At 36.5% G+C, this 27,074-nt stretch overlaps 1 protein-coding gene across 2 annotated transcripts in view; it reads right to left on the bottom strand.

Annotated features, from left to right (window-relative positions):
• Positions 1-759: 759 nt before the first annotated feature.
• Positions 760-27,074, bottom strand: part of MBP (myelin basic protein) — a 146,401-nt gene continuing 120,086 nt past the window's right edge. For both annotated transcript variants that reach the window (XM_083359970.1, XM_083359971.1), the window contains exons 5-9: positions 13,559-13,669; positions 10,638-10,673; positions 8,408-8,440; positions 5,485-5,607; positions 760-2,226 (exon numbers count right to left, since the gene is read on the bottom strand). In XM_083359970.1, coding sequence (XP_083216096.1) covers positions 2,170-2,226; positions 5,485-5,607; positions 8,408-8,440; positions 10,638-10,673; positions 13,559-13,669 — 360 coding nt within the window. In that variant the 3' untranslated portion in view covers positions 760-2,169. The remainder of the gene's footprint in view (positions 2,227-5,484; positions 5,608-8,407; positions 8,441-10,637; positions 10,674-13,558; positions 13,670-27,074) is intronic.

Here is a 27,074-nt window from a genome sequence, read left to right as displayed (position 1 = left end):
ATATAATCTACATCCAGACTTAGTTCCAAACTTGATATGCTTCAGCTAGCTGCTCTGTAAGTTTGCATGAAATACCTTTAAAAAATTTCTCCAAATGTCATTCAAAGTTGAGTATTTTATTTCTTTTTCAGGAGTTGTTCTCATACACTTTAAAACAATACACTTAAATGAAACTCACTATAGCGTTGTGGAGTACACAATGGTATGAGGCTACACATAGAAAAATACACATAGCCAGCAACATTTTGAAAGAAGGTGTAATAGAGGGATGTATGTATTTGTGTGTAGGTGCATGCTCATGTTTGTTTATCGGTTTTGGTATTTGGTTTTGTTCAGCTTCTGTGTTTTTCTACTCTCTCATCTTTCATTGCTGCATATTAAGACTGTTACTTAAAACCTATGGTAGATTAAAGTGAACTATCAGCAACGGTATCTCTGCATGCCAGGTAGCATTAAGTATCAAGAAGTTCTAATATATATATTTTTGTTTAGCGTAGCTTAAGGTAGATGCCGGCTTGGGCCTAAATGTATTCTACAACATATAAGCTCAAACAAAACTGCAAGAGTAAAAGAAGGCCACAAGCAACAAAACAAGTTTTATATTTGAAAATAGTGCAATTCAGAAGAGCATTCTTCTTCATGTGGAGGGACAAGCCCATTTCCACATGCTTATATATAATAATAATAATAAGTAAGTTGGAAGGGACCTTGGAGATCATCTAGTCCAACCCCCTGCTCAGGCAGGAAAACCTATACCATTTCAGGCAAATGGCTGTCCAGTCTCCTCTTAAAAACTTCCAGTGTTGGAGCATTCACCACTTCTGGAGGCAGGTTGTTCCAATGGTTAATTGTTCTAACTGTCAGGAAGTTTCTCCTTAGTTCTAGGTTGCTTCTCTCCTTGACAAGTTTCCATCCGTTGCTTCTTGTCCTGCCTTCGGGCACTTTGGAGAATAGCTTGGCTCCCTCTTCTTTGTGGCAGCCCCTGAGATATTGGAACGCTGCTATCATGTCACCCCTCACCCTTCTCTTCACATGTGATCTGTTAATATTTACCTCTAGTTATTAGTGCTACTGTGCATTACCTGCAGTGACACAGTCTTATCTTATTTGGGTTCACTGCGTGTTTAACTCCGCTGCAGTAACAAGACAACTACAACTACTAACTAATGCGTGCAGTTACAATCTGGAACTTCATCACCAAAGGGCTTTCTGGAATTAAAACATTAAACTTTTTGAAAACAAGTCGCTGCAAAAAAATTTTTTTTTTACTTTGCAGCAAGCCCACTCTTTGCATATCTAAGTCTAGGTTTTTGTTCTTTGGGATTTTATTCCTTATTTCTACCATTGTTAAACTACTCTAATTCAAGTTTATATCTTCATTTCTCTCTCCCAACTACTCTTATTTCCCCATATGTTGGCAGTGACAAGCAATTGGTTACGCACAAGAAGTTGCTTAGAGGTTGTGCAATCCTTCTTCATAACCATTGCTTGGACCCATTGAAATATTCACAACTGCCTTCTCCCACATCCAACATACCTTGTACTCCCAAAGTAATTTACCTTTCCATGACTGCCTAATCCAGTTAGGAAAAGAAAAACAAAAAGTGTGAGAGGTAAGGGATACAGAAAGAGCAAATAAAAATAAGAAATCAAAGCCAAATCAAAACATTGGATAAACAGCCCTTACAACATTCTGCACGTTTTTTTTTATTATTGTTTGTTTACAGCAAAGATCTCAAAAATATTTATTAATGACCGCATTAATTTAAATGGGGTTATATTTTATGTGATTAAAGATTAGTTAAAAAGAAATCTGAAAGGGAATTAATGTTGCACGTTCCTGAAAAATTAAAGCTTTATATTTCTTGGGGAGCACCTTGAAGAAGAAGGAATAAGATGGGGGGATTTTGTTATCTTTTTCTAAATAATGCTGACCACAAGCTACCTTGCAAGTTTGGGAGGCTTTTCTTGTTGACTTTTCAACTATTGGTCAGCATTTGCCAATATAGTTTTGCATATTCCTACTGCATGCATAACTCAACTGACATTAATAAATAGATTGTGTTTTGTTTTGTTTTTATCTAAGGAATTTGGCAATTTGTTATTAATCCTTGGGATAGCTATGTTATGAAGCGGAGAATGTAGCCTTTTAGTGACATCTTAAGGGTTTCAGCGCCTAGGAACAGGGGAGCCAGACCTGGAACCAGGTCGGGAACCGGAGCTTCCCTTTGGAAAGAAGAAGAAGAAGAAAAAAAAAGAAAGAACAGGATTAAAATTAACATATTCAGCTGAATATACTACAATATACATCATTTTGCATACCCAATTCCATTCGGCCTGCGATTCAAAATAGTTATCTGGCTCTCCAAGCAAGGACAAACTGGTTGAAGCTTCCTCAAGACTGGCACAACAGAATTAGGATTTAATGCAACAAGATGGCATCTTTATTGTAGTTCAGAAATGGCAACTGTTACAAACCCTGGATGGCCTAGTGAGAAGACCAAGGATGAAGCAGAGTTTATATATTGCTTCCATTTCAAATTCAACACACGCCTTCTCCATTTTCCTCCCCTCTAATGGAGTTCTTAGCCTTCCATTTTCCAGGCTCATTTGTTAGCAGCTATGGTATGTTTTGCAATTCTTTGCACTCCTGTTCTGAGAATCGGCTGCCACTAATAGAACAATAGGGGTGGTACATTGAATAAAAAATGGATCAAGAATAGCAATTAAATTTTGATTTGTAATTTGGCAGTTCTTCTGAGATTATTGAAATAAGATAATGGATACACAAAGCACTTCTAAGATCTTTGATTTAGGTCACGTAGATACTCTCTGTCATATCTAGAAAAAACAGTAAGACTAATTTATTTTTTAAAAACAAGAGAAATAGTGGTAACTGTAATGTTTGCTTAGAATTCCAAGTTTTCAACAGACATTCACAATTATGAGTCAATAGTACTGTAATTTACAAGAATAGTCCATATTATCTGTATTTGTAATCCTGATGTTTGTTTTGCCTGTGTTCACAAAGTTGGGAAAGAGAAATAAATCTGCAAATCTCATATTTTGACAAATTTCCAGCACCAAATATTTCTGTGATTTAGCTTCCTATCCTAGTTAGGTATTACAGAAACAAAACCTTTGTCCTTCCTCACTTCCTCAAAATATAGGAAAAATCAAAATGGTTCTCATAAGCCCAGAATATTCCCTGAAATCAGTTCATAGTTATATTTTGAGTACCTTTACCTTCACTAATACAGGTAGTCCTCGATTTACAACAGTTCATTTAGTGACCATTCAAAGTTACAATGGCATTGTAGAAAGTGACTTATGATCATTTTTCACACTTACAACTATTGCAGCATCCTCATGGTCGCGTGATCAAAATTCAGATGGTTGGCAACTGACTCATATTTATGACGGTTGCAATGTCCCGGAGTCACCTTTTGTGACTTTCTGACAAAATCAATGGGGAAGCTTGATTCACTTAGTAACTGTGTTAATTAACTTAACAACTGCATTGACTCACTTAACAAGAAAGTTAGTAAAATGAGACAAAGCTCACTTAACAAATATCTCATTTAGCAATGGAAATTTTGGGCTCAATTGTCGTAAGTCGAGGACTACCTGTAGTTCAGTTTCTTGCAGAAGAATCCTTTCAGGATTAACCCTGCCACTTGTCCCTTATTCTTTCTGCAGCTCCCCTAGCAGAGTTGCAAAAGGAAGGCAGGAACCAGAAAGACAGAGGAGATTTAGCTCAACAGCTAACTATCAGATTGATTTAAAGGATTTGGGTATTAAGGAACCTTTTTTTCCCCAATTTTTAAATACATACTTCTGCCTATCTCCTGTTGCCGGGTGTATTTCTTAGATTTCTAAAATTTATGCTTCCATAATTACTTGTTGATTTAGCAAGCACCATACTACCTTATTTCAATAATTCACTGTTCATTTTTAATCTCAAACTACTCAGCCACAACATTATTGCTCAGTTTCATAAATGACAGAGCACTGTAATTATACTTAATGGCTTATTAATTATGTTCCATGAATCACTGATTTCTGTGTTATTGTACTCCTATTAAATCCATTACTTGTCAAGAAAGCTCAGCTTGAATTTGCTCTGGTTTTAGGAACCAGGGATTTTTTTTAAAAAATATATATATATAGGGTGAATATAAAAATGGGGTCCATTTCATGCTAGGTTACTGACAAAAATAAACCTGCATTTTTGCTGGTGCATAAGAAGAAGTCGGAGGGAACTTTTTTAGTAATAGGAATGCTGAGAAAAATAAAATAATAAAATTAGTTATAGATAGATAAAATTTAATAGGAGAAAATACTTGTCTAATTCAAACATAAATGAAACTGACTGTCTAGACTATTCTGGCCTAACTTTTACCAACCCTAAGGAGAATAGTCAACAGTGGAGGTTGTGAGATTCTCAAGGAAAACATTGGGAGGAAAACCTGGCTTACAAAATTCGTAACATTTGTATATTTGTGTGCAGGTGTGAGCAACTGCTGTGAAACCTTTAAAACTGAAAAAAAAGGAAATATTTAAACCTGAAGAAAATAAGAAAATAATAATAAAACCTTTTTCAAAAAGAGAATGGAATATTTTTCCACATGTGCTTCAAAGTGAACAGTATTTATTTATTTATTTATTTATTTATTTATTTATTTATTTATTTATTTATTTATTTATAGATCTAATTCCCAGTAATATGAAGTCAGTGCTCCTTTTTTCTCTCAGAAAAATCTCATAAAATCATAATCTGTGATCTTTCCAAAATATCCTGTCTATATAAGTACAAATGCATAACACCGACAAAAGCACTGTTGTTTTTAAAATTGCTAAAAAGTTGTTATAAATGTTTAATTTTGTATACTACAGCAAAGTGTTATTTCCTCATTCTTTTTGAGGAGGATTTGGGTGAGAGACAGTAATAGGCCCTAAGTCACCCATCCAGCTTTCATGCCTAAGAAGCTGGTACGGTTCAGATATGGGAGTGATATGAAGAGGATCCAAGTTTGAGACTATTCCCATTTTCTCTGCATCTGAAACAAAATTATTAAACTATAAATTTCTAAAGCTCTTTATTTCACTCTATGCCTATTACGGTAACTTGGAGCTGGGTGCAAACCTCAGTAGTAATTCATGGACCTGACATCACTTTTCCCCATGTCATGGGATTCCATTGGCTTTGTTTTTGTTACATATACTATTTATATTGCTCTCGGCCTGGGTGATTCTTTATATTTAGACTGATACTAATAGAGATATTTGCTTTATTTCAGATTTTTTTTATGCTGTTATCAGACATCCAAATTGTTTTCCTCTTTGCGATCTTTCAGAGAATTGCTTAACCAGTTCCTATATTGCTTAAACAAATGCAATAAATATTATCAATAGATAAAGAATAGTTTCTTATCCCTGCACAATGTTTGTTACTTTTGCTGTTCTGAGAATTATTATCTTTACCAGTTTAAACAATTTAGACAGTGTGCCCTGGTCATCATAGCGGTATCCTTTGTGGCCCTTGTGAGCATACTTATGCTCATAGAATTTGCCACTTCCGTATCCAGGTTTGTGAGTTTCGCCACCCTGCGAAAGAGAAAAAGCAAAATTACAAATAACCTTAGATTGCCATTCAAATATAGGACTATCCGTTAGAGAAATGAGTACTAAATGACCAAAGGCTGAATTGTATCAAAGAATATGGCTCCAGGTCTAATCTCATTTATCCTATGGAAGCCATAGACATCTGTGTGAATGTTTATAGCTCTGTGTCATAGATAGCAAGCAGAATGGGGATTTTCTGTAAATAACTAGTGATGAAAGAAAATATGTTAACAATTATTGAGAAAAGAGATACTCTGGGGACATTTTGTAGCAGAGATAATGGAAGGTGAATTCAATTCCATTAAAGCTGACATTCTATATATAAAACTTATCTTACTACACATAGATTCCCATTGCTTGGAAATTGCCTGAGGTGATAATGATCCATAATTACTTATATTACAATTGCTCATTTTTTTTGTTCATTCTACCAAACAGTAACCGATGAGAGCGGTTAATGATACACTATCAGAAGGAGATGCTGATAAAATAAATGCATTCATCTTTAAAAGAGTGAAATCCCTAGAAAATATTGTACTGAATATTATCCAGAAAAACAGAAAAATTGGACATTATGGGGCAAGTACTTACAGATCATTGTTATCCGCTTTTGAAAAGCATTATTAAAAATGAAGAAAGATTGTTCAACATAATTGTGTAACTGTATGAAGAGAACAAGTAATTCAAAGGATTTTTCAAATAGTAAGCTACTTTGTAACTAGTTCTTCAAACGAAAATCTCATTTCCAGCATTAGTAATATGCAGTCTTACTGACAAACGTATGAAAATTGCCTCAGCCAACACACTACAATTATGTCTTTATTTTTTTAAAAATGTTTCCTATCAGAGTAATGACCTGCTCAACCCTCGAAGTAGCAACTACATCCAACAAGTTTTCTATGGTTTCCAACTGTTGTTGAGTATGAAAAAAAAATCAGTAGGATTATTGTGTAGTTAATCAAAGGCATTTCACTGGGCACTTAAAAAGCAGTTGGCATTCACTTGTAAGTGTTTGCAAAAGGGTCAGTTTATAATGGACATTGACAACATGCTCATGTTCAAAGGCAATCCTATTGTAAATTATTGATCTGTGAGATTCCCTTCTGTTTATATATCTCTTGCACCTCTACAAAATCCAAGGTGTTTCAGTTATATTCTCATAAATTTGCAATAATTTTCATGAGTACCTCATGGCCATTTTTATCAAAGGCAGAGTACAGAATATTTTGTTTGGGTGTAAATTATTAGAACGATATAGTTATCTTCCAATATCATTTTATAGCTGAGGATTCTGATGGAGATATCAATAGCACTTAGATTTAAATACCACTCCACAGTAGTCTACAACACTTTGTGAGAAGTTTCCCCCCCCCAACAATCTGGGTCCTCATTTTACTGAGACTGTTGTAGGCATCTGTTGAATGAAGTAGCTTGGATCTGCTCTCAGCTGGACTCTGTCTATGCAAGTCTTTTGGATTATGATTTCCTAGATAAAAGCTGTGGGGGATCTAAATGGGGAAAAACAGCTTTGGCTTAACCAAGCAAACTTGAGTGGCTGCGAGCTTTGGGATCCACTAGGTCTGGAGTTCTTCCATCTTTTAGTTGGGATACAATCTTCCAAATAGATATGCTGTGCAATTTAGATGTCTGTTTGGACTCATAGTGCTGCACTGACTATAAGTTTCCAAGTGCTCTTTCTAGCTACAGAACCATTCATTGTAGAGTGTTCATTTATTTACAGGATTGCCCATTTCTGATCAGTTCTGACCATCCTGCAAGGTCCAGCAGGATGGACATGTTTTGAGGTCCTTTTATGAAACAATGTCATCTAATGGGACCCAAGAAACAAATCTCCTCTGTCACCTTTGGAACAATATACCCCACAAGTCCAAGTATCTCCAGCCCTTGAAGATGTAGATATAGATATACTGTAGATATAGATTTAGATAAATTCATTGTCACATTGCCTTAATGTGAACACTCTTAAGAAAAGCCACTTTAAGATAAAGATTAAAAAATTTTGGATTATGCTCTAGAGCACGGGTAGGGAACCTTGGCTCTTTTATGACTTGTGGACTTCAACTCCCACAATTCCTAAGTCATCATGGCTGGTTCAGGAATTATGGGTATTGAAGTCCACAAGTCATAAAAGAGCCAAGGTTGCCTACCACTGCTCTAGAGGGAGAAGTAACCTTTCACTTTGAAACTTCTCTGCCTGGTTGTCACTAACAGCACATTTTTATAAGCTTACTAGTCTTTCTCTCAGTAAGAAATTAATCTTTTTCACAGATATGAAATGAACAGGGTGAATAGGTTCTCAGTATATGACAATGTTGTCAATTTATGTCAAATCCAATAGTGTACCATGTTCTTGAATCCATCCAGAACTGGAGCTTTGTACAGTTCATAGTAGCAACCCACACTTTCATTCCTCCCCCCTCCCCCTCCATCCTGTGGACACACAGAACTTTTAGGGAGTCTTAAAGAAATGCAGTTTGCCATGCAGTAAAGGTGCTCTGTGTTCAGGCAAAAGGAATCTTAATTAAGCTTGACTCATTTCAGGATAAAAGCAAGCAATAAAACCATGGATGTAAAAAAAACCTGCTTTGGAACCAGGAATGGATTGGTAAGAATAAAGCAAACAAGCCAAAGTGAAATAAAGGAATAAACAAATATATACTGGAATTCAGCATCAGCTGCAGAAAAGCAAGACAGCAAAGAGACGCCCTATGGGCCTGGGGAGAACAAAATAATTGCGAAGAGAAGCATGTTTATCACCTACCCAGCTAAATCTGCTGAAGGATGATCCTCTCCCCTGCACATGTAAGAAACAAACAAAGTGACATGATCACCACCACGGACTATGGAGTCATGAAGGATGCCAAGAGCTGGTAGAATAGGATTATCACAGTCGGTGGTGTGGATTAAAATATCTAAAGTCCAAGATGTTTGGATTGCAGTTGTGTTGTGGGATTTTAGAGGAGTTTCAGATGTGAATTATAAAACCCATTGTCTAACGCAGGGGTAGGCAACCTTGGCTCTTTTATGACTCGTGGACTTCAACTCCCAGAATCCCTGAGCCAGCCATGCTGAGGGGAAAGAGAGAGGTTCTCAAGCTGAGACATGCTGGCTCAGGAATTCTGGGAGTTGAAGTCCAAGAGTCATAAAAGAGCCAACACCTGGAAATGTGTACATGATTTTTTTTACCGAAGAGAGAACATGGAACTTTCCTGGCTGTCTATTTATCACAGTATAGTTCACGATAAATCATTTCAAGGTTTTTTGAGGACAGTGATCTATGGTCCAATGTTATGCACGTGAATACTTTTCATCCACTCACAGTTTCAGTCTCTGATATTTTATTAGGCTAGAATTTGAAACAAGCTAGTTTGGCTTTCTGTATTCAGAAGCTAAAGATGTAGAGAAATTTGAGGGGGGAAAATGAAGTCAGTAGACTCAGGCTTGCTGCTGTGAGGAAAATAGGAGAAGGATGAAGTAATTGGTATGTTTGCCACTGTGAGTTGTGCTGCATATGAAAAAAGGCAGGATAAAAATCTGCGCTTGTAAAGATTAAATTAGATATTGAAATACAGGTAGTCCTTGACTTATGATCACAATTGAGCCTAAAATTTCCATTGTTAATCAGGACAGTTGTTAAGTGAATTTTGCTCCAGTTTATGACCTTTCTTGCCACAATTGTTAAGTGAACCACTGCAGTTGTTAACTTAATAACATGGTTGTTAAGTGAACCTGCTTCCCCATTGACTTTGGCAAAGGGGACCACCTGACCATGGGACCCGGTAACCGTCATAAATACATGCCAGTTGCCAAGCGTCTGAATTTTGATCACATGACCATGAGTATGCTGTAATGGTCATACATGTGAAAAACATACATCGTACATCACTTTTTCAGTGCTGTTGTAACTTTGAATGGTCACTAAACAAATGGTTATAAGTTGAGGACTACTTGCAATAAACCACACAATGAAAAGAGTAATTTTGTCTGGGCCTCTGGAGGGATCCAGCCCAGCCTTAGTCCTCAGGATTGATCCTAATTTCCATTTATATAGACTACTTTGCTTGGTCACCAGACCTTGATGGCCCTGGCCGCTGTTTCTTAATGCAAGTCAGCCTGTACTAAGGCCTCTCTTATTTATTTATTTATTTTTATTTTATTTTATTTTAATTCCATTTATATCCCGCCCTTCTCCGAAGACTCAGGGCGGCTTACAAGCTTAGCAGTAGCCTTCATTCTATGTATATGCCTGCTTATTAGGGCTTTCACACACACCCCAAGCGGCATTATTACAAAGTCAGCTTATTGCCCCCAACAATCTGGGTCCTCATTTTACCTACCTCGGAAGGATGGAAGGCTGAGTCAACCTTGAGCCTGGTGGGATGCGAACCTGCACTAATTGCAGGCAGCTGGTGTTACTTAAGGAGGCATTAGCCCACTGCTCCACCAAGGTTCCATATTATAACTTAATAATCAGTGGAAGGGGAAACCTGGCATGTATTACTGAGATCTGGCTAGGTATCAAGGAAGAAGGGGAAACCCATTCCAAAATGTGGCTAATCCAGGTTTGGGTATGGCATCTTGTGATTCTTGTGGCTTTCAGTGGTGTTGCCTCCTTTGTGATGCTAGGCATGAAAGACCAGATAGGATTGCTACAGCAGTACAGACTGTGATCAGATGTAGCCAGTAGCTTTTTAAGCAGCCAAATACCTGCTGTAATGGATCATTTAGACCAGGGGTCTTCAGACTTGGCCCTTTTATGACTTGTGGACTTCAACTCCCAGAATTCCTCAGCCAGCATGCCTGGATGAGGAATTCTGGGAATTGAAGTTCACAAGTCATAAAAGGGCCAAGTTTGAAGACCCCTGATTTAGACCACATTGAGGCTGGGGAGGTTATTGAAGTATTTTTAAATAAGGAAACCTGGTTGTCAGTCTTTACCACAGGTTTTTTTTGTGTTAATGTAATATAAAATATTTACAGCAAGGACTTACTTTTGCCTGAAGAGGAGGAGTTGTTCTGGGTGACATCTGAAAATAAATTTTTAAAAATAAGGATTTGCAAATATATACTGTATATTTGGAATCCCATTGTTTGCATGTTTGTCTGTGTGTCTCTCTCTGCGTGTGGAATTCTATGGTTGTTTGAAGGATTTTATGTGGCATCCCCTTTCTCAGCTTGAAAGTTACAAATGACCAATAGATGGCAGCAAAGGCAAACGTTTTCTTCCCATTGCTGCTATCTAGTGAGTATCTAATTTCCTGCACCCACTTGTTACCTGCCTGCTTTTCCACCCCCCCCCCCAACATAATTTGCTAATACTTTGAGATGTTTAGATCTTACTGAAACTGGGGACAGAATGTTGCACTGATTTTTTTCCTTCTAAAGTTTTCATATTTCTGCACATATTGGGGCTTGTTTAAATTTTAAATTAAATCCTTTTTCCATGCTGGCTGGGGAATTCTGGGAGTTGAAGTCCATGTATCTTCAAGTGGCTAAGATTGAGAAACACTGTTATATGCAAATGGTATCATCATCCAGGAAGAGTCTTATCATTACAAATTAAGAAGCCTTTTTAAATAGCAGAGATTCACTGGCAGGCAATGTTGATAAGCCATCACTCAGGTCAGCTATTAATATCATTGTGGCTTGTTCTTTATCCATAAATAATCCTGCCACAAACAGCTGTAGGGAATAATGCTAGCTTATCCTATATTTTGTTTAATATAAAATAACTTATCCTACATCTTGTTTAATATAACATAACATAATATATTAAACTTTGTTTAATATTTAGCATTCTTAGTCTATATAGTGTTTATTGGAGAATTTCCATCTTTAAAAATTTGGAGGCCTCTGCAAACATTTCTTAAACTTGAATATATATGCTTCTACGTAGGGCACAGGGAGAGACATGCATGCAGACATATATGTGCCATTGGCTTGTTAAAATACAGACTAAAGCTTCAGGATTGATAAAGATTGGTGATCAATACCAGTATTATATGTGTTTTAACTGATACACAATTAGTAGTTCCTTGGTTTTCAACTTTCAAGGCTATTTGAATGGGATCTCATGGAACTTGCACTTTTCTAGGAAATCACTAAAATCTGCTCAAATACATTGCAGCGACATCAAACATTTGAAGGGTTATCTGTGGCACAGTTCTGTTCTCTGTAGAACACTTTTGAAGTGCCAAAGCCACAACTCTTTCACCAATTCTGTTAAGTGGGGGATTCTTCTCAGACAGACCCTGTCATTAAAATCAGCTTTATAACCCCAAGTGAGAAATTGGATGTAGGACTTGGCTGCCAATTCGTAATTCACATTCTTCATGTTCTTCATCTCAGAAATAGCCAATAAACTTGGGCTTTTTTAAAAACAAGTTTTATTGGTTTTCCAGTTTAAGATCTGTTTATTTAGAAAGCATCATAGTGACTGAGTGGTAGTCAAAAATTCAGTAACAGAGTTTTTAGTACATAATTCAGGTTACATTATCAAAACATCCTTCTCTATTTCCCTTAACATTTAATACAAACTTGGGATTTTGAATCATGATATTACATACTTTGCTTTAAAGCATGTTGCTAGAGAGAAAAGAACTGAAGACATGTATTGAAGACACCAGGGGTCTTCAATGCTGGTTGAGGAATTCTGGGAGTTGAAGTCCACAAGTCGTAAAAAGGGCCACGTTTGAAGACACCTGGCTTACACCACTCATCCTGTATTCATAGTAAATTTAGTTCATCTCTAGGATATCAGAGGTGATTGCACAATCTCAGGTTAGCTCATCTTTAGGTGTTTGAATTTTTGTCTGCACTTTTCAAGAAGTTCAGGTTGGAAATTTATTTCGAGTAACAGCAGCAGCTGTTCGGGAACACTTCTGTCTATATGCCTGCAGGGCTTAGTTTATATAGATTAATATGAGAGATTTACAAATCTCTATACAATTAGAAAACCAGAAATAGTCTCTTAGACTAAAATAAAATAAAACTCTTTATAACAAAACTGTCACATAAATTAAAGTCAACTTGACAAGTGAGCCTCAGCACTTAAGAGTTGGTTTGTCAGCTTTTTCTCTGGAATTGTGTTTTAGCTGAAATTTATTATTCCAGTTTAGCAGCCAGAATTCCCTCTTCAGATCAATAGCCAAGAGATCCCATAACCGCCAAGGTAGACTATGTATTATTTTCAACTTGATCTGATATAAAGGAAAAATAAATTACAAATACAATAAATAGTTGAAATCTTATGATTAACTCTGGGCAATTCATAATCTAATCCTATAAATGATGATTAAATACCAGAAAGTTTGCATAAGGTTGCTGGTTCCAGTATATTAACCGAAAGAACTCCCACATACATATAGGTTAAATCCACAGAGGGGGCACATGAGTGCACACACATGTTTGTTTACACATTCCTATCCAAAGTGGTTATTTATTTCACTATAGTAGATGGTTTCCTATATTCTTTTAAATTTGTAGGACTGATCCTCCTACTGAACAGAACAGAGCTGGGTTTAGGGATAAATAGCAATAGGAAGCTATAGTACTTAGACTGCTCCATACTCCTTTACAGCCCTCTCTAAGTGTTTACAGGATCAGCATATTGCCCCCAATGATCTGGGTCCACATTTTACTGACCCCCAGAAGGATGGAAAGTTTAGTCAACCTTGAGCCAGTCAGGATCGAACTTCTGGCAGTGGGAATGCAGCCTTAGCCTGAAGTACTACATTCTAACCATTGTGCCACGATGTCTCTTGGAAATAAAATATTTCCATACCCATGTTTAAAAGTGTGGATCAAGACAATAGCTTTGCAACTCCCATCTATCAAAACTACGTGGAGCCTGGCAGTTTATGTTTCCTCAGGACATAAAAGTAGAAATGACTGAGAAGGAAGTAAAACTTACAATGTTCCTGAAGAAGTGGACTACTGGGTTTTCATCCACATAGCGTCCATGCTGAGACCTTGGATGAGGCAGGGAACTTACATGGCTAACTCTGGAGGCATGGTGATAGTCCTGAAACACAGGGTAGGTTATACCTGTAGATCAGCATGTATTCGGAAAGTAATTAATGTTCCCCTCTTGAAATAAAATCAAGAAAACAACAAGGATGTGTCCATTTAATCATCACAGAGTTGTATTTGATTTGATAAAAATACAACCTTTTTTTAAAAAAACAACAACCCTGAAAGTTGGAGATATATTTCCAATGATTATTACATTTAGATCAGGGAACAGGCTGGCTGGAGAATTCTGGGAGTTGAAGTCCATAAATCTGATTTAGATGCTATTGCTAAGATGCTGTAATTAACTTACCTCTTAAAGATCATTTTCTTTTCAAAACTAAGAACATATAATTCTTTATCCTTTAATTCCACGAACAGGAAAGAACTCAGGTAGTACTGTCCATTTGGAAAAGAATAACTTCTTCCAGTTCCCAAGCAAAGACTTTTTTTTTAACTCCTTCAAAAATCTCCCTTGGAGTTCTAGCAACTTGAGATTGTTTGCATGCAGATAGTATATTGTTATTAATTTGCAATCCAAAGCTTCCACATACACCTATCTATTACTGAATGACAAGGATGTACAAAGATGTGGAAGATAGCTTCTAGACCTACTTCCAACTCCTTTTGAGATGTAGGAGACCTCTGTAGTTTCTTTTATCCAATGAAATATTTTATTTATTTATTAAATTTGTTTGCTGTCTGTCTCACCATGGGGAGACTGTGGGCCACTAACAATGTTAATAGGTAAGCAATGCCCATGTTGCATTAATGTGTAGGTAACTTTATCTAGAGTTTAATCAACTTATTCAAAGTGAGTACGTATGAATTGCTTCCATGGATGTCTATGTTTCTGCTCTCCCTTCATGTTGCATCTGCATGCTTCTGTATATACCAGGAACTTGCATAAGTTTCACTCTAAGCCAGGGATGTGCAACTTTAAGACCTGTGGAGGTGGGGGACTCTGGGAGCTGAAGTTCACAAGTCTAGTTGCCAAGGTTGGACATGCCTGCTCTAAGGATGGAGCAAGGCAGAGGGAATTTGAGCTGCATCCCAACCTTCTTTCCCATAGGGATATATTGAGGGATTCATTTATTTTTTGGATTGCTTTTCTTCACAGCCCAAGATTGGATCTAGGCCATTTTAAATCCTGAAATTTCTTTTGTTAGCTTCTGCTGCCACATCAAATTTGTTTTCATTCTCTTCTGTTTCCAGTGAATTATCCTGTTGAGAGACAGGCAGTCATGAGCCTCTTAACCTAATTAACCTTTCCAACCCTCTGCTGAGTAGGAAAGAATAAAAAAAGAGAGATCAGATGAGGCTAGCAAAGTGGCTTATTTTCCCTGGCTCTCTAATTTCCAGGGTAGATACAGAAAGCCATTTAGGAGTTGGTCATCTCTTTAAATTCAATACAGAATGTATATAAACATATGAAGAATAAGTCACCAAGCGGCACTTAATTGTGGGTGTGATTGAACAACATTTAAAATGTGATTGGATACTTATTAAGTGTTCTGTATTTTATGCTTGTGATAACTGATGGCTCGTCTCCATTGAAAATGTTAGAAGCAATGCTGGATTAGCATGATCCAGAAAAAAGCAAAGAAATTAGCAAATCATTATCTTTTATTAAACCAAGCCTTATTCTAAACCTGAACGCCTTTAAGTTGCAAAGACATCCTCTTTAGGCATCAGGTTTGAAAACATATGTGACAAAAATGAAGTAAAGCATGAAGTTATAAGAAAAGGCTCATGTTAAATCATAATGGGAATGAAATTTAGCATACACATACACATACTCATACATCAGCCTTCCGGACATAGTTGGCCATCAGCTTATGTTGTGAGATCATAAAAAGGAACACAGCCAATTTTTGTCCTTACTGCAATTTTCTTTTGGGAGTGGTGAGTTAAAGTTGGTGATAAGAACAGTAACCTCCCAGGGGCATATCACTCCAATTCTCAGCCTTAACACCACCTACATATTGGAAAGGTTACCTTTTGGCTATTTTTGACACAACGTCAGTTGCTAGGAACCTGGAGCATGCAGCCCTAGGCCACCGGCAACCTGTAACTGACTTCATAAATCATACCACGAGCTGTAGGTAGGTCATAAGACAAATGGAATCTGCATCAGAATGATGTAGCAAGAAATGCATTTGTTCAGCATTGCAATTAGTACATTCTCTCTTCCTCCATCTAGTTTTGCAATTCTTCAAGATTAATATATTATCTTGGCTGCATAAAGATCAGTACTTGGAGAAGTGTGATTATAGGGATCCATATGATTAGTCACTTCCACTGCTACTTGATGTCTTGGATGGTGAATGGAGGGTACAACAAGGTGCTTTCCTGAAATAATTTTCCATATTTAAGAATGATTAATAGCCCAATCTGGAGGGAATTTAAATATGTGCTGTATAGTTTGCATTAAAACTCATTTTTCCTTCTACCTGCCACCCTATGAAGAACTGTATGTAACTTAAAAATTCCCATTGTTGTATATCAGTGGAACTCCTGATTCTGTTCCCTGTCTTCAGTCTATATCCCAGAAGACTATAGGCAAAATATGATGCAATATGCAGTAAATAATATATGAAAGAGCGTCTATTTTAGAATATTAATTTCATGAACTTTTCTTGGTTTTCACAAAACTATGCACACACTTACCTTCAGTTCCAGGAAGACCTAAATTAAAATTTGAATGTAATGTCTGAATGATTCATCTTTGCTTTTGCTGCTAATATTGGCTTGCCATTATAGATCTCAGATGCTCTGAAAGAAAGTTCCCCAAGTACTTCAAAATTACACAGCTATATTTTTGTTTTTTTAATTGTTTATTGAGATACATAGCTTACTCTTTATGAAAGCTTGTATAATAATCTTCCCATTTTTTAAAGAAAAAATATGTCTCTGTTAGCATGTAATGCAAATTCCAATGCCAATTTGACCTAGTCACTCCTGTAAGGAAAGATTTGTCCCAAAGAGAATAACAGAATAACAGAATTGGAAGGGACCTTGGAGGTCTTCTAGTCCAACCCGCTGCTCAAGTAGGAGACCTTATACCATTTCTGACAAATAGAGTTGGCTAACTTCCCACTGTTTCATGTCAACTGATTATCTGATGGTCTGTTGTCTCTTCTGATGTCCATTATTAAGATGAAATTCTACAGAGGCTCTGTGGAAATGAGGCTCTCTAGATAAATCCTCCTGTGAGCCCATTACATTACAATTTGTATACCCATATCCCAGGGTAGGTGAGGAGAGAATTAAGAAGAAGAAGGAGAAGGAGTGAATGGGGTAGATAAGTTGGTTCTGTTCAAGATAGCAGTGTCCTTGATTGTGTGTGCCACTGCAGATTTTTCTTGATGTAATTGCTTAATACATCCTGAATCATGTGCTGCTACCACACAGATTTGAGCTAACAGGCTAGGATAAAGGATATGTTAGAGACCCATGTTGTGTGAAGATGTCTATTAGTGAAATATTTGGAGACAAAGTAACAAGCCTGTGGAAGATTAGCCTGGGGCAAAGACACAGTTTTGAATAATTTTGTGAGAGTTCAAAACTGTACAAGCAAAAATTAAATCTGGCTCTCTCAAATACATCTATTGAACTTTAAACACTAGAATTAAACAAAGATGTTTCCTATGCTTTTATTATGCATGGCTGGAGACCCTAACTTTCAGTGCTGCTCTTTATTTAAAAGTCCTTCACCCTGCACCAGTTATTCTAAAGATGGCTTTCTGTGAGCAGATTGGAGACTCAATGGCTTTTGGTATTTTTTTCCCCTTCAAATTTCAGAAAATTTTCCTCTCAAGTCACCATCACAAGTTGGAATAGTTTTTATCAGCAAATGCAGTTCAATCATATCCACATAGGAAACTAAAGCAAATTGGTTGAATGAAAATGCTGAATTATGTAAGGAATGTCTTTTTAGAACCAAGTGAATGTCTGCCTTTTCTGAGTGATCGCTCAGATGCTGCCAAAGTGAATTCTTTAATGCTGTTATTAACTTGTTTTCAGGAAAGGGAGGAGGAGGGAGAGAGGGAGGGAAGGAGGGAGGAAGGAAGGAAGGAAGGAAGGAAGGAAGGAAGGAAGGAAGGAAAGACAAAGACTGGAAATGCAGTAAATATAGAGCTAAAATTTTCCTAAATCCTGCCATTCCTGATTTATCCATGGATAAGTAGAGCCAATAGGGACGCTGTTGCTCAGTGGGTTAAGATGCTGAGCTTGTCGATCAGAAGGTCGGCAGTTTGGCAGATCGAATCCCGAGTGCCGCGTAACAAAGTGAGCACCTGTTACTCGTCCCAGCTTCTGCCAACCTAGCAGTTCGAAAGCACGTAAAAATGCAAGTAGAAAGACAGGGACCACTACGGTGGGAAGGCAATAGCGTTCCATGTGCCTTTGGCATTTAGTCATGCCGGCCACATGACCATGGAGACGTCCTCGGACAAGCGCTGGCTCTTCGGCTTTGAAATGGAGATGAGCACCGGCCCCTAGAGACGGAAATGACTAGCATGCATGTGAGGGGGAACCTTTACCTTTTTAAGTAGAGCCATGAAATAATTGTTGACAGACTACTACTTAACAATAATTAATGATTCTCAAGTCAGTGTGTTCTCTGGAGAAACAGTTTATGTTTTTTTATTCATTTTAAACATCCTGATCTCCTTTTCTAATAGCCAGTTTTCAACTACCTGCAAGAAAAGAGATACTGTATATCCTGATCATCAGCCAAAATGAAGCTCAAGAGGACTCTTCTGGCCTTCATACAAACATTCTCCCTGCACCTGCTGCAGTAGGATTTTCTCAATGTATGCTGTAGAAATTCTGGGAGGTCTCATCCTGAAGGCACCAGGTTGGGGAAAGACTTGCAATTTGAAGTTTTCCTATTTAGAGAGATACACGTGGCTTCAAGCTGAATGTTGGCCACCTTACCGTCTGTTTGTTTGGTTTGAACGGATTTGGTTTTAAAATAAGATTGGCACACTTCTATCTCTGGTGCCTTGATCAAAAAAATCCTGACTGCCCTCAATTGCCTGGGGAACAGGTTCTGTTGAAACACAGGAGAATGAGCCATCTCCATCTCCAGTTTTTGTAACTAAGCAACAAGAGTTACCAAGGCAACCAAGCAATTTCAGGTAGATAAAAGCTAGTAGATAAGAGCTGAGTGGTGGGGTGACTTTGGACTGAAAGCTCTTTAAACATGCCAGTCATCCAATCAAAGTACTGTGGGTGATGGAGAAGAACGGGGCTGTAAAGCTTTGTTGTTGTTGTTTTTCAACCATCTGGCTTCCCCTTTTTCTCTCAAAGAGGATGGGCTACAAAGACAGGGCTGTTCTTATCCTTGAAATTGATTCTGACATCAGAAAGCTGTGTGTTCTCCAATACCTTTGTATCTGTATCAAAAGTATAATTGTTACTTTTTTGTTTTTGGGAAGCATAACCAGCTCAGTTGTCTTGCTACCTGAAAGTTTTATTACAATTGAAATTGAGGTATTTTAATGGATTTATGTATTGGTTTTATGATGTATGCCCCAGAGTCACTATATGAAAGAGTTAGATATACATGAGAAATACATTGAAAAATAAAATTGCTCATTTCCTTCTTAACTAATGCTAAAATGGGTTATTGCTATTGTGGTTAAAATGAAGATCTATCAATGATGTGTTTGCAAGAACAAATGAAGCGTGATCTTTGGGACCTTGTATACTCATTGAGAAGACAGTATTTCAACTGGTGCAGCTTTTCTTAACTATATAAATTGCAGCTATGTAAGTAGTTTCTCTCCAATACTGGTGACACTAATGTGACTGCCATGGGTCCTTTACTTAGTCAACTAAAACTACAAGGGATTGCAGCGCTGCTTTCTCATCAAATCCTACTAAAAGAACAGGACTTTTTTTTAAAAAAATCAGTGCTAGATAAAAGGCATTCTGAGAAAAAATATGACAAGAAATGTCATTTTAAAAAGTAAGAATTTAAGACACAAATAATGGACTATCATTTAGAAAGGACTACTTAGAGGTTGCATAAACTACAATCTAATTTCAATCCTATCTTCCAAGCTGACAGGAAAAAATAGCATTTCTAATCCCAAACTCTGGAAACTATTGGTTGGAGAAGACTATATTTAGACCCTTTCTTGTCACTGTATTCTTTATCTCACTGTCGTTCTAGTACCTGCATCTGGGAAATATAATACTTATATTATATAAGTATTAAATATTAGCTCCTTCAGGAGAAGGGCAGTATACAAATTAAATTAAATAAATAAATATTGCATCTGGACAGAAACCGGTAAATCTAAGGGGAAAGATACCATAAAAAAAAAAACTGCTGGGATAGTTTCTTTGAAAATCTGCTTTGTTCCATTAACAGAAGATCCCAGAAGTGCCAAAGCAATTGCATTATTAGTAAGGCTCTTTATCTGGGCAGTACATCATATACCAAAATATTGAGAAATTCATCTCACTCTGCTCAAGAAGAACTCCACAATGACCATTGTGGTTTCATTATTACAATTTCGGCTAGAGTTTTTGAAATGGGCTATCCGAACCTATTTAAGTCTTCTACAAGTGAAAAAGTATGATTTTCACCACAGGTTATGATGATTTTATAAATAATTACAGTTGAAAAATATGCAATGTTTGCCTGCTGTTCTCCCGCAAACGCCACTGAACCAGATAGTTGCATATGCTTAGCAGTCTATTTCAGTGAAATTTTACATTTTGTCTTTTTCTAAAAATGTATTTAATGGTGAATAGCAATGCAGATTCGCAGACAGACAACACACACACACACCCTACATCACCAACGCAAATGGTAGTGATTATACAGTGAAGAAAGAAAACCTCAAAATGTAATTAAAATAATTATTAAATTAAACTAGAAATGATAAAAGCAAGAAAAAGTTGCAGATAAAAAAAGATCCGTACATAAATATAAAATAAAATTTACCTTCACATTAGATCCACAATGAAAACTGTGTTTGTTACAATGTATAGCAAAGATTTTTGGTGAACATTTGAAAATCTGGCAAATAATTGCAGTACAAGGTTTTACAGAATAACAGTAAATGTATTTGCCTTTAAGTTATAAAGAATATATTATTGTTTTTGTTTGTTATATTGTAGCATACATTTTTATCATACATTGAATAAAACTGAAAGAAAAAAAATCAGATAAAATTTGTATTATTTAAAAAATGACCCTACTTCGGGGGGGGGATTATGTATTCGACCTTGGGCTTCCCTTTCAAATGTGATAAAATTAAAAAACTGTAATACTCTTGATTAAATTGAATATTAAATTAAAATACATTTAATTTTCCAAGAATCCTATGGAATAGGACAGGTTGGTAGATAAGTCCTGTTTGAGCACAGACAGTTTCAGATTGTTTCTTTCTTCTGGCCACAGTTTATGTCTAGCAAATAATTCTTATAATTTCCTTTTTTTTTACTTTGAAGAGTGTAGTCCTTCCTGTTATGTTCTGGGCTGAGAAATAATATGATTTTTAAAGAACTATCAAAGTTCTGAAAGTCACTGAAATAAAATTAGTTATATGAAAGAATGCCAAAATATCCCATAATGAAAAACTATTGTTTCAGAGGGTTTTCTGATAATACTTCTCTCAATATTTAGTCAAACTAGAAAAGACTGGAACATGTAATTTATTAGTAAGATTACTAAATTTGGGCTGCAGAAGCCTGACAAACTACTAGCTGGCAGTAAAGATGTACAGTCATTGTGAACCTTTGCTACCATCTGGTGATTATTCATTGTTTTGCAGCCCATATTTAATAGCTGTTGTTTTATAATAAATGGACTGTACATACTTTGATAGAGTATACTTAGTATTCTAGATATACTAAGTATACTTAGATATACTTAGAGAATATTTAGAAGAGAAGCTTCAGAACATGTGGAAGAATGAATGTGGCACATATTTAAAGCAGCTGAATCATTTCTCAATTGTCTTTTTAATGCAACCCTATCTTTATCATGGCTTCTTCTAGGGCAGACATGTCAAACTCGTGACGTCACGTGACATTGTGCAATGTATTTGGACAGTTTTGCCATTGCCGGGAATGGGGTGGGCATGGCTTCCAGATGATGCATCTGGCCTGTGGGCCAGCAGTTTGACTCCCCTGTTCTAGGAGCTGTGTGTGGCTGTGGCCGTGCCTCTTTTGAGTCATTTGGAGACATGAACCACCGAATATTATGTTATCTACATTATTCTAGGGCATTATCACTTCCCTCTTTATTAGACGTTATATGGAACAATATTTGTGTTTGTTTCTGAAAGAAATTACTCTTTCCAGAATTAACTTCCAGTTTCTAATTTAATATAGCTAATATTTATTTAATTGATCTTTCAGATAAATTTATTTAATTGATTTTTCAGCCCAAAAATGCTGCTGAAGAAAACTAGCATTTAGATAAAGATAAAATGTGAGTGGCAACAAAAGGAGCAAAAGAAAGTTATGCTAGCTTAAATGTTTCATTCCTGAGACGGTCAGATTGGGTTATTGGAAACATGTCTTAGGTGTACCCAAACTGGAATATTGAAAACCCTTCTTCTATTTCTATTTGAAATCTACTTCTGTTCCAGAATGCAATTTCAACATTGTAGGTTTCAGGCCAGATCATATGTTATTCTACAAGGGCTGCAATTGCTACCCGTTTCTTCCTGGGTATAAATCAAAGTATTTGTTCAAGATTCCTCAGGAGCCCCCTCTCGTATCAGTCAGTCTTGATGAAGAGATCTTTCTGGATGTGTTTATATGTGTTGAGGTAAGAGAAGAGGCCTTCTCAGTGGCTGAAACTAAACTTGTTACTTCATACCTGGGAGTGATATTCTTCTATGTAGTATTTCAGACACAGGCAAAGATATCCTTTTATAATAAGCAAACAATTTCTCCCCTGGTAACTTGAATGTTAGTAGAAGCCATCTTATTCCTCTGCTAGATTTACAATTCTTATTAAATACTTTTCTAAGTGTGCTTGTTTTGACTTTCAAATATTTTAAATTTGGTGGTGGTTTAACTGCTGTAAGTTATCCTAAGTAATTTGTATAGATTGAAAACATAAACAACAACAACAAGAACAAAACGTGGACCCTACCAGGAAGAAGAAAATATAAAAAATAGTGTTTTTATAAACACATTGACAGCGGAAGAGAGCTCTTGAATTTAATATATTTGTCCACTGTTGGAAAGGCAATGGGGAAAGAGCAAATTTGCCTTATGGGTAAGAAGTTCCAAATGTTAGGAGTAGCTACTGAGAAGGCCCTGGATTTTCACCAAGACTGTCTCCAACAGTGATAAGTTTGAGAGAAATGCTTCTTCCAAAGCTCCTGTATGGGACAATTCAGTTTCTTCAGATACACTACCTATATAGTTATGATTTTCATAACTAGTCCCTAAATATCTGCCTGGAAACAGAACTATTAAATACTACATGGTCATTATAATGGATCCTGTTCAGATATTCAGTTGAGAATTTCTACATTGGATGAAGTTTTCAACCACTTTTCCAAGTTAACTTCAACTCAATGATCATATACAGGAAGTCCTTGACTTACGACCACAGTCAAACCCAAAGTTTCTGTTGCCTGGGCAAGACAGTTGTTGACTGAGTTTAGCCCCATTTTACGATCTTTCTTGTCACAGTTGTTAAGTGAATCACTGCAGTTGTTAACTCACTGATACGGTTGTTAAGTGAATCGGGCTTCCCCACTCACTTGGCTTGTCAGAAGTGATCACATTACCCCATGACACTGCAATGTCATAAATACATGCCAGTCAGCAAGTGTCCAAGTTTTGATCTTGTGGCCATTGTGTGGAAGCTACAACTGTCATAGGTGTGAAAAATGGTCATAAGTCATTTTTCCCAGTGATGCTGTGACTTTGAATGGTCGTTACATGAGGATTACCTGAGGTCAGAAACCACTTGCATATGCTACCTTCACCCACTGACATCATTGACATATTTCCTGGTTCTCTTTCTAACATGCACATTAAAGGGGACAGATTTAAACTAGCTATAGGCCATCCCTATTAACAATTTTCCCTCTACAGCCAATACATACTCACTCACTGGCATCATGCATTGCTTCTTGTCCTGCCTTCTGGTGCTTTTACGTATGAAGTGTGCTTCTCTGTTGGATGCATTTTCAGAAGCAATGTTTAGTTCACATTGTGCAAAACTGAATAGGACTTAATGAATACGTTGCATTTATCAGTGCTAATCGCAACAGTTCTTACCAGAGTCAGGTTGTATGAATATATAAATGATATAGGTAAGAGGATGGCTTTCTTCTGAGGCATGTTGGGGATATTTTGTTTGCTTTGCATTATTATTTTTTCTTCCTAAAAGGGTAAACACTATTTAGTATTTAGTAGAAACATGTATTTATGCATTTATTTAATGTATTTATATGCTGCCTCAATACGAAAACTACTCTGGGCAGCTCCCATTAAAAATACAATGTAAAAATGACCTCATATAAAAATAAAAATGCAACACAACAAATATAAAAAAATAGATGGCCACAATAGTTCAGATCAGAAAAAGGCTTAAAACAGAAGCTCGCTCTTTAGAAATATATGGAAAACTGGCAAAAAGTGAGCCAGCCAATTTGCTCCAAAGAGGGAAATCTACCACATTGACACTGCATTCAATCAATCAATCAATCAATCTGTCGGTCAGTTAATCAATCAGTCAGTCAGTCAATCAATCAATCAATCAATCAATCAATCAGTCAGTCAGTCAGTCAATAAAGCAATAAAGCAATCCCCCCTTGCCTCACACTCTGAACCGCCCCAAAGTGTGGGAGTACATCTAATCATCCTCTAGATCTGGGTTGGGCCAATTGGCTATCCTGAAGAGATCCAAGTGCCAAACTATGGATTAAAGCAGTTGCCTAAATTAGACCAGAAAACCATTGGCAACTAAAGCAAGTTCCATAAAAAATGGAATTTTGTGCTGTCAAATTTGGGTAAGTATTTCCTCACATCTACAACAGAAAGTCCCATAAATAGAAAAAGAAATATTTTTTCTTACACCATAGTTCGTAAGTTTTCTTTAGAGAATTTCTTACTTGCTAGTTAATTAAAAAAATAAGGATTAATTCTCATGCTTGCTCAGAGAGGTAGAGAGTTGGCTGCCAGAAGTAAAGCATTTCATGTGGAAGGGAAATTGTATATTTTTTTTACATTTTCTTTTTCTTGTTATCGAAACATTGAACTTCAACCAATACGACTGCAGAATCCTCTTTTGGTTTTGCCCAAGGATTCAGTCCCTCAGATTTAATCTTTAAAGGTTGCATAGTGAGAGTGGGGTAGTTGCCAATTAAAAGCAGACAAGGTTATTTTTTCTATTTTTCTTGCCTCATTTCTTCTAATCACTAACTCCAACAAAGAGCAGTTGAATCCATTCAGGGGTCTGAATTGATCTGAATATTAGATCAAGACCATAAGAAATCCAGTCAAAATCTTCACATCCTAGGACTGTCACTCTGCTGCAAAAATCAGATCTGTAAAACTAAGGATGTCATTTCACCAACTCTGTACATTTTAGAAGACCAGACAATGGTTTTCAGTTGGCTTTGAATGGTGATAAGTGTAGTTAAGAGCACAATTTATGCATATAGTGGGAGAAAAGAGTGGTTTCCATAGAGAACACTATAGCAAAATCCAATAAGAGGCAAGCACATTTTGTAGCAATCTCTGAGGACTGAATTATTACATGTCAGCAAAGGGTACATTCTGAGGTTCTTTTATTTATTTAATTGAGCAGAACTGTACATCCCTTTAGCACAATCCATTTTATTTGAAGCTTGTTACAGTTATCTATTTTACATTTTGGAGTTCTTCTCACCTCAAATCAGCTATCTTTCAAAGCCCACAGTTCTTTATCTCGATCAATAGAATAAAGTATGAAAATATATGACAATGAACGTAAGATGTTAATGTATTAACAGAATGTATTAACTACTTCATACAACATTTTGCAGTGGAAAAGGTATTTAAGAAGCCCTTTACCAATGCTTACAAAGATCAAATATTGAAACAAAATCATGTTAATCACAGACTCTGGAAAGCTAGTACCATTGATTATATATTTTACAATGCTACAATTTATATCTCAGTTGCACAAAATCTACACAGGTTTTATAGACACCACAAAGTTTTGAAAGAAGAAAAAGTCACAGTACATCATTTCTGTCAGAAAGTATATACATACTGAAAGTATATACATATTGATGTGGCTAATTTCTCCAAATATGTTGCACTGAAAGTACAGTGTATTATAGGATTTACTATTAAACTGAAACAGGTCTGAGTGCTTTGCTTCATTACATTTTGCTTTTCACTTTGAGTGGTCTGTGATGAAATAAGAAGTCCCTGATGAACCACAACTTCTGACATCATTGGAATTGTTGAACCAATAAATTACAGTTACAAGATTCATAACAATTAAGCAAACTGAAACTATAATGGGCGATCTTAGTTTCTTCTGAATACCCCAGATAGAAACACAAAGACTCTCTGGTTTATTCAAGGCTTGTTGCAAAAAAGAGGAGTTAAGGGCAGAAGGTATTTACAAAAAAACAATGAATATTTCAGCTTAATAAATCAAGATATGATCCTCTGAATGTGACATATCATTCAATTCATATTAATAATGATCTAACATATGTTCTGAGGGGAAAAACCCCCAAGCTTTTTATTCTTGAAATATTCCTGTTCAGTTTCTTATTGACTGAATGTAATTACCTGAAGCTTAACCATAAACTAGTTCAATTGATTTTTGATGCACCTATTTTTGAGAATTTAATTATATAAAATATTTAGACACTACATTAAATAGAAAATGTATCTGTAACGTCATTAAGTCTAAAAAATTCCAGTATGTTTCCACCAATGCATAGCTCCTGAGTGGCAATACAGTTGCTAAGCTGAAACAGTGCAGGGGTAGGCAACCTTAGTTCTTTTATGACTCCTGGACTTCAACTCCCAGAATTCCTGAACCAGCTATGCTGGCTCAGGAATTCTGGGAGTTGAAGTCCACAAGTCATAAAAGAGCCAAGGTTGCCTATCCCTGGTTTAGATGCTGACATTTCATTGAAATCTGGATTGACAAAGCCATTCTAGAGTGCAATCTAAATGGTCCTATACTGTGTTTAGAAAAGGAACTGGGGCCACTTTGAAAAATCCATCCCTTTCAGTTAACAAAATAAAACTGAGTCTCTCAGTTTCTACTGAGGTGCCTTAACCACTACACCAAACTAGCTCTCAATAAGTTATTTAGAGGCTATATTGATAACTAGGTCAATGAAAGATCTCAAAGTTCATGCCACAAAAGGGGTTCAGAGACCACATTTGCATTCTACACAGCTAACTCATAG

This window comes from Vipera ursinii (genome assembly GCF_947247035.1).
Source record: "Vipera ursinii genome assembly, chromosome: 3".
In the NCBI taxonomy this organism is placed as follows: Eukaryota; Metazoa; Chordata; class Lepidosauria; order Squamata; family Viperidae; genus Vipera; species Vipera ursinii.
Note: the sequence above shows the minus strand (reverse complement) of the source record. Positions and strands in the feature narration are given on the sequence as shown.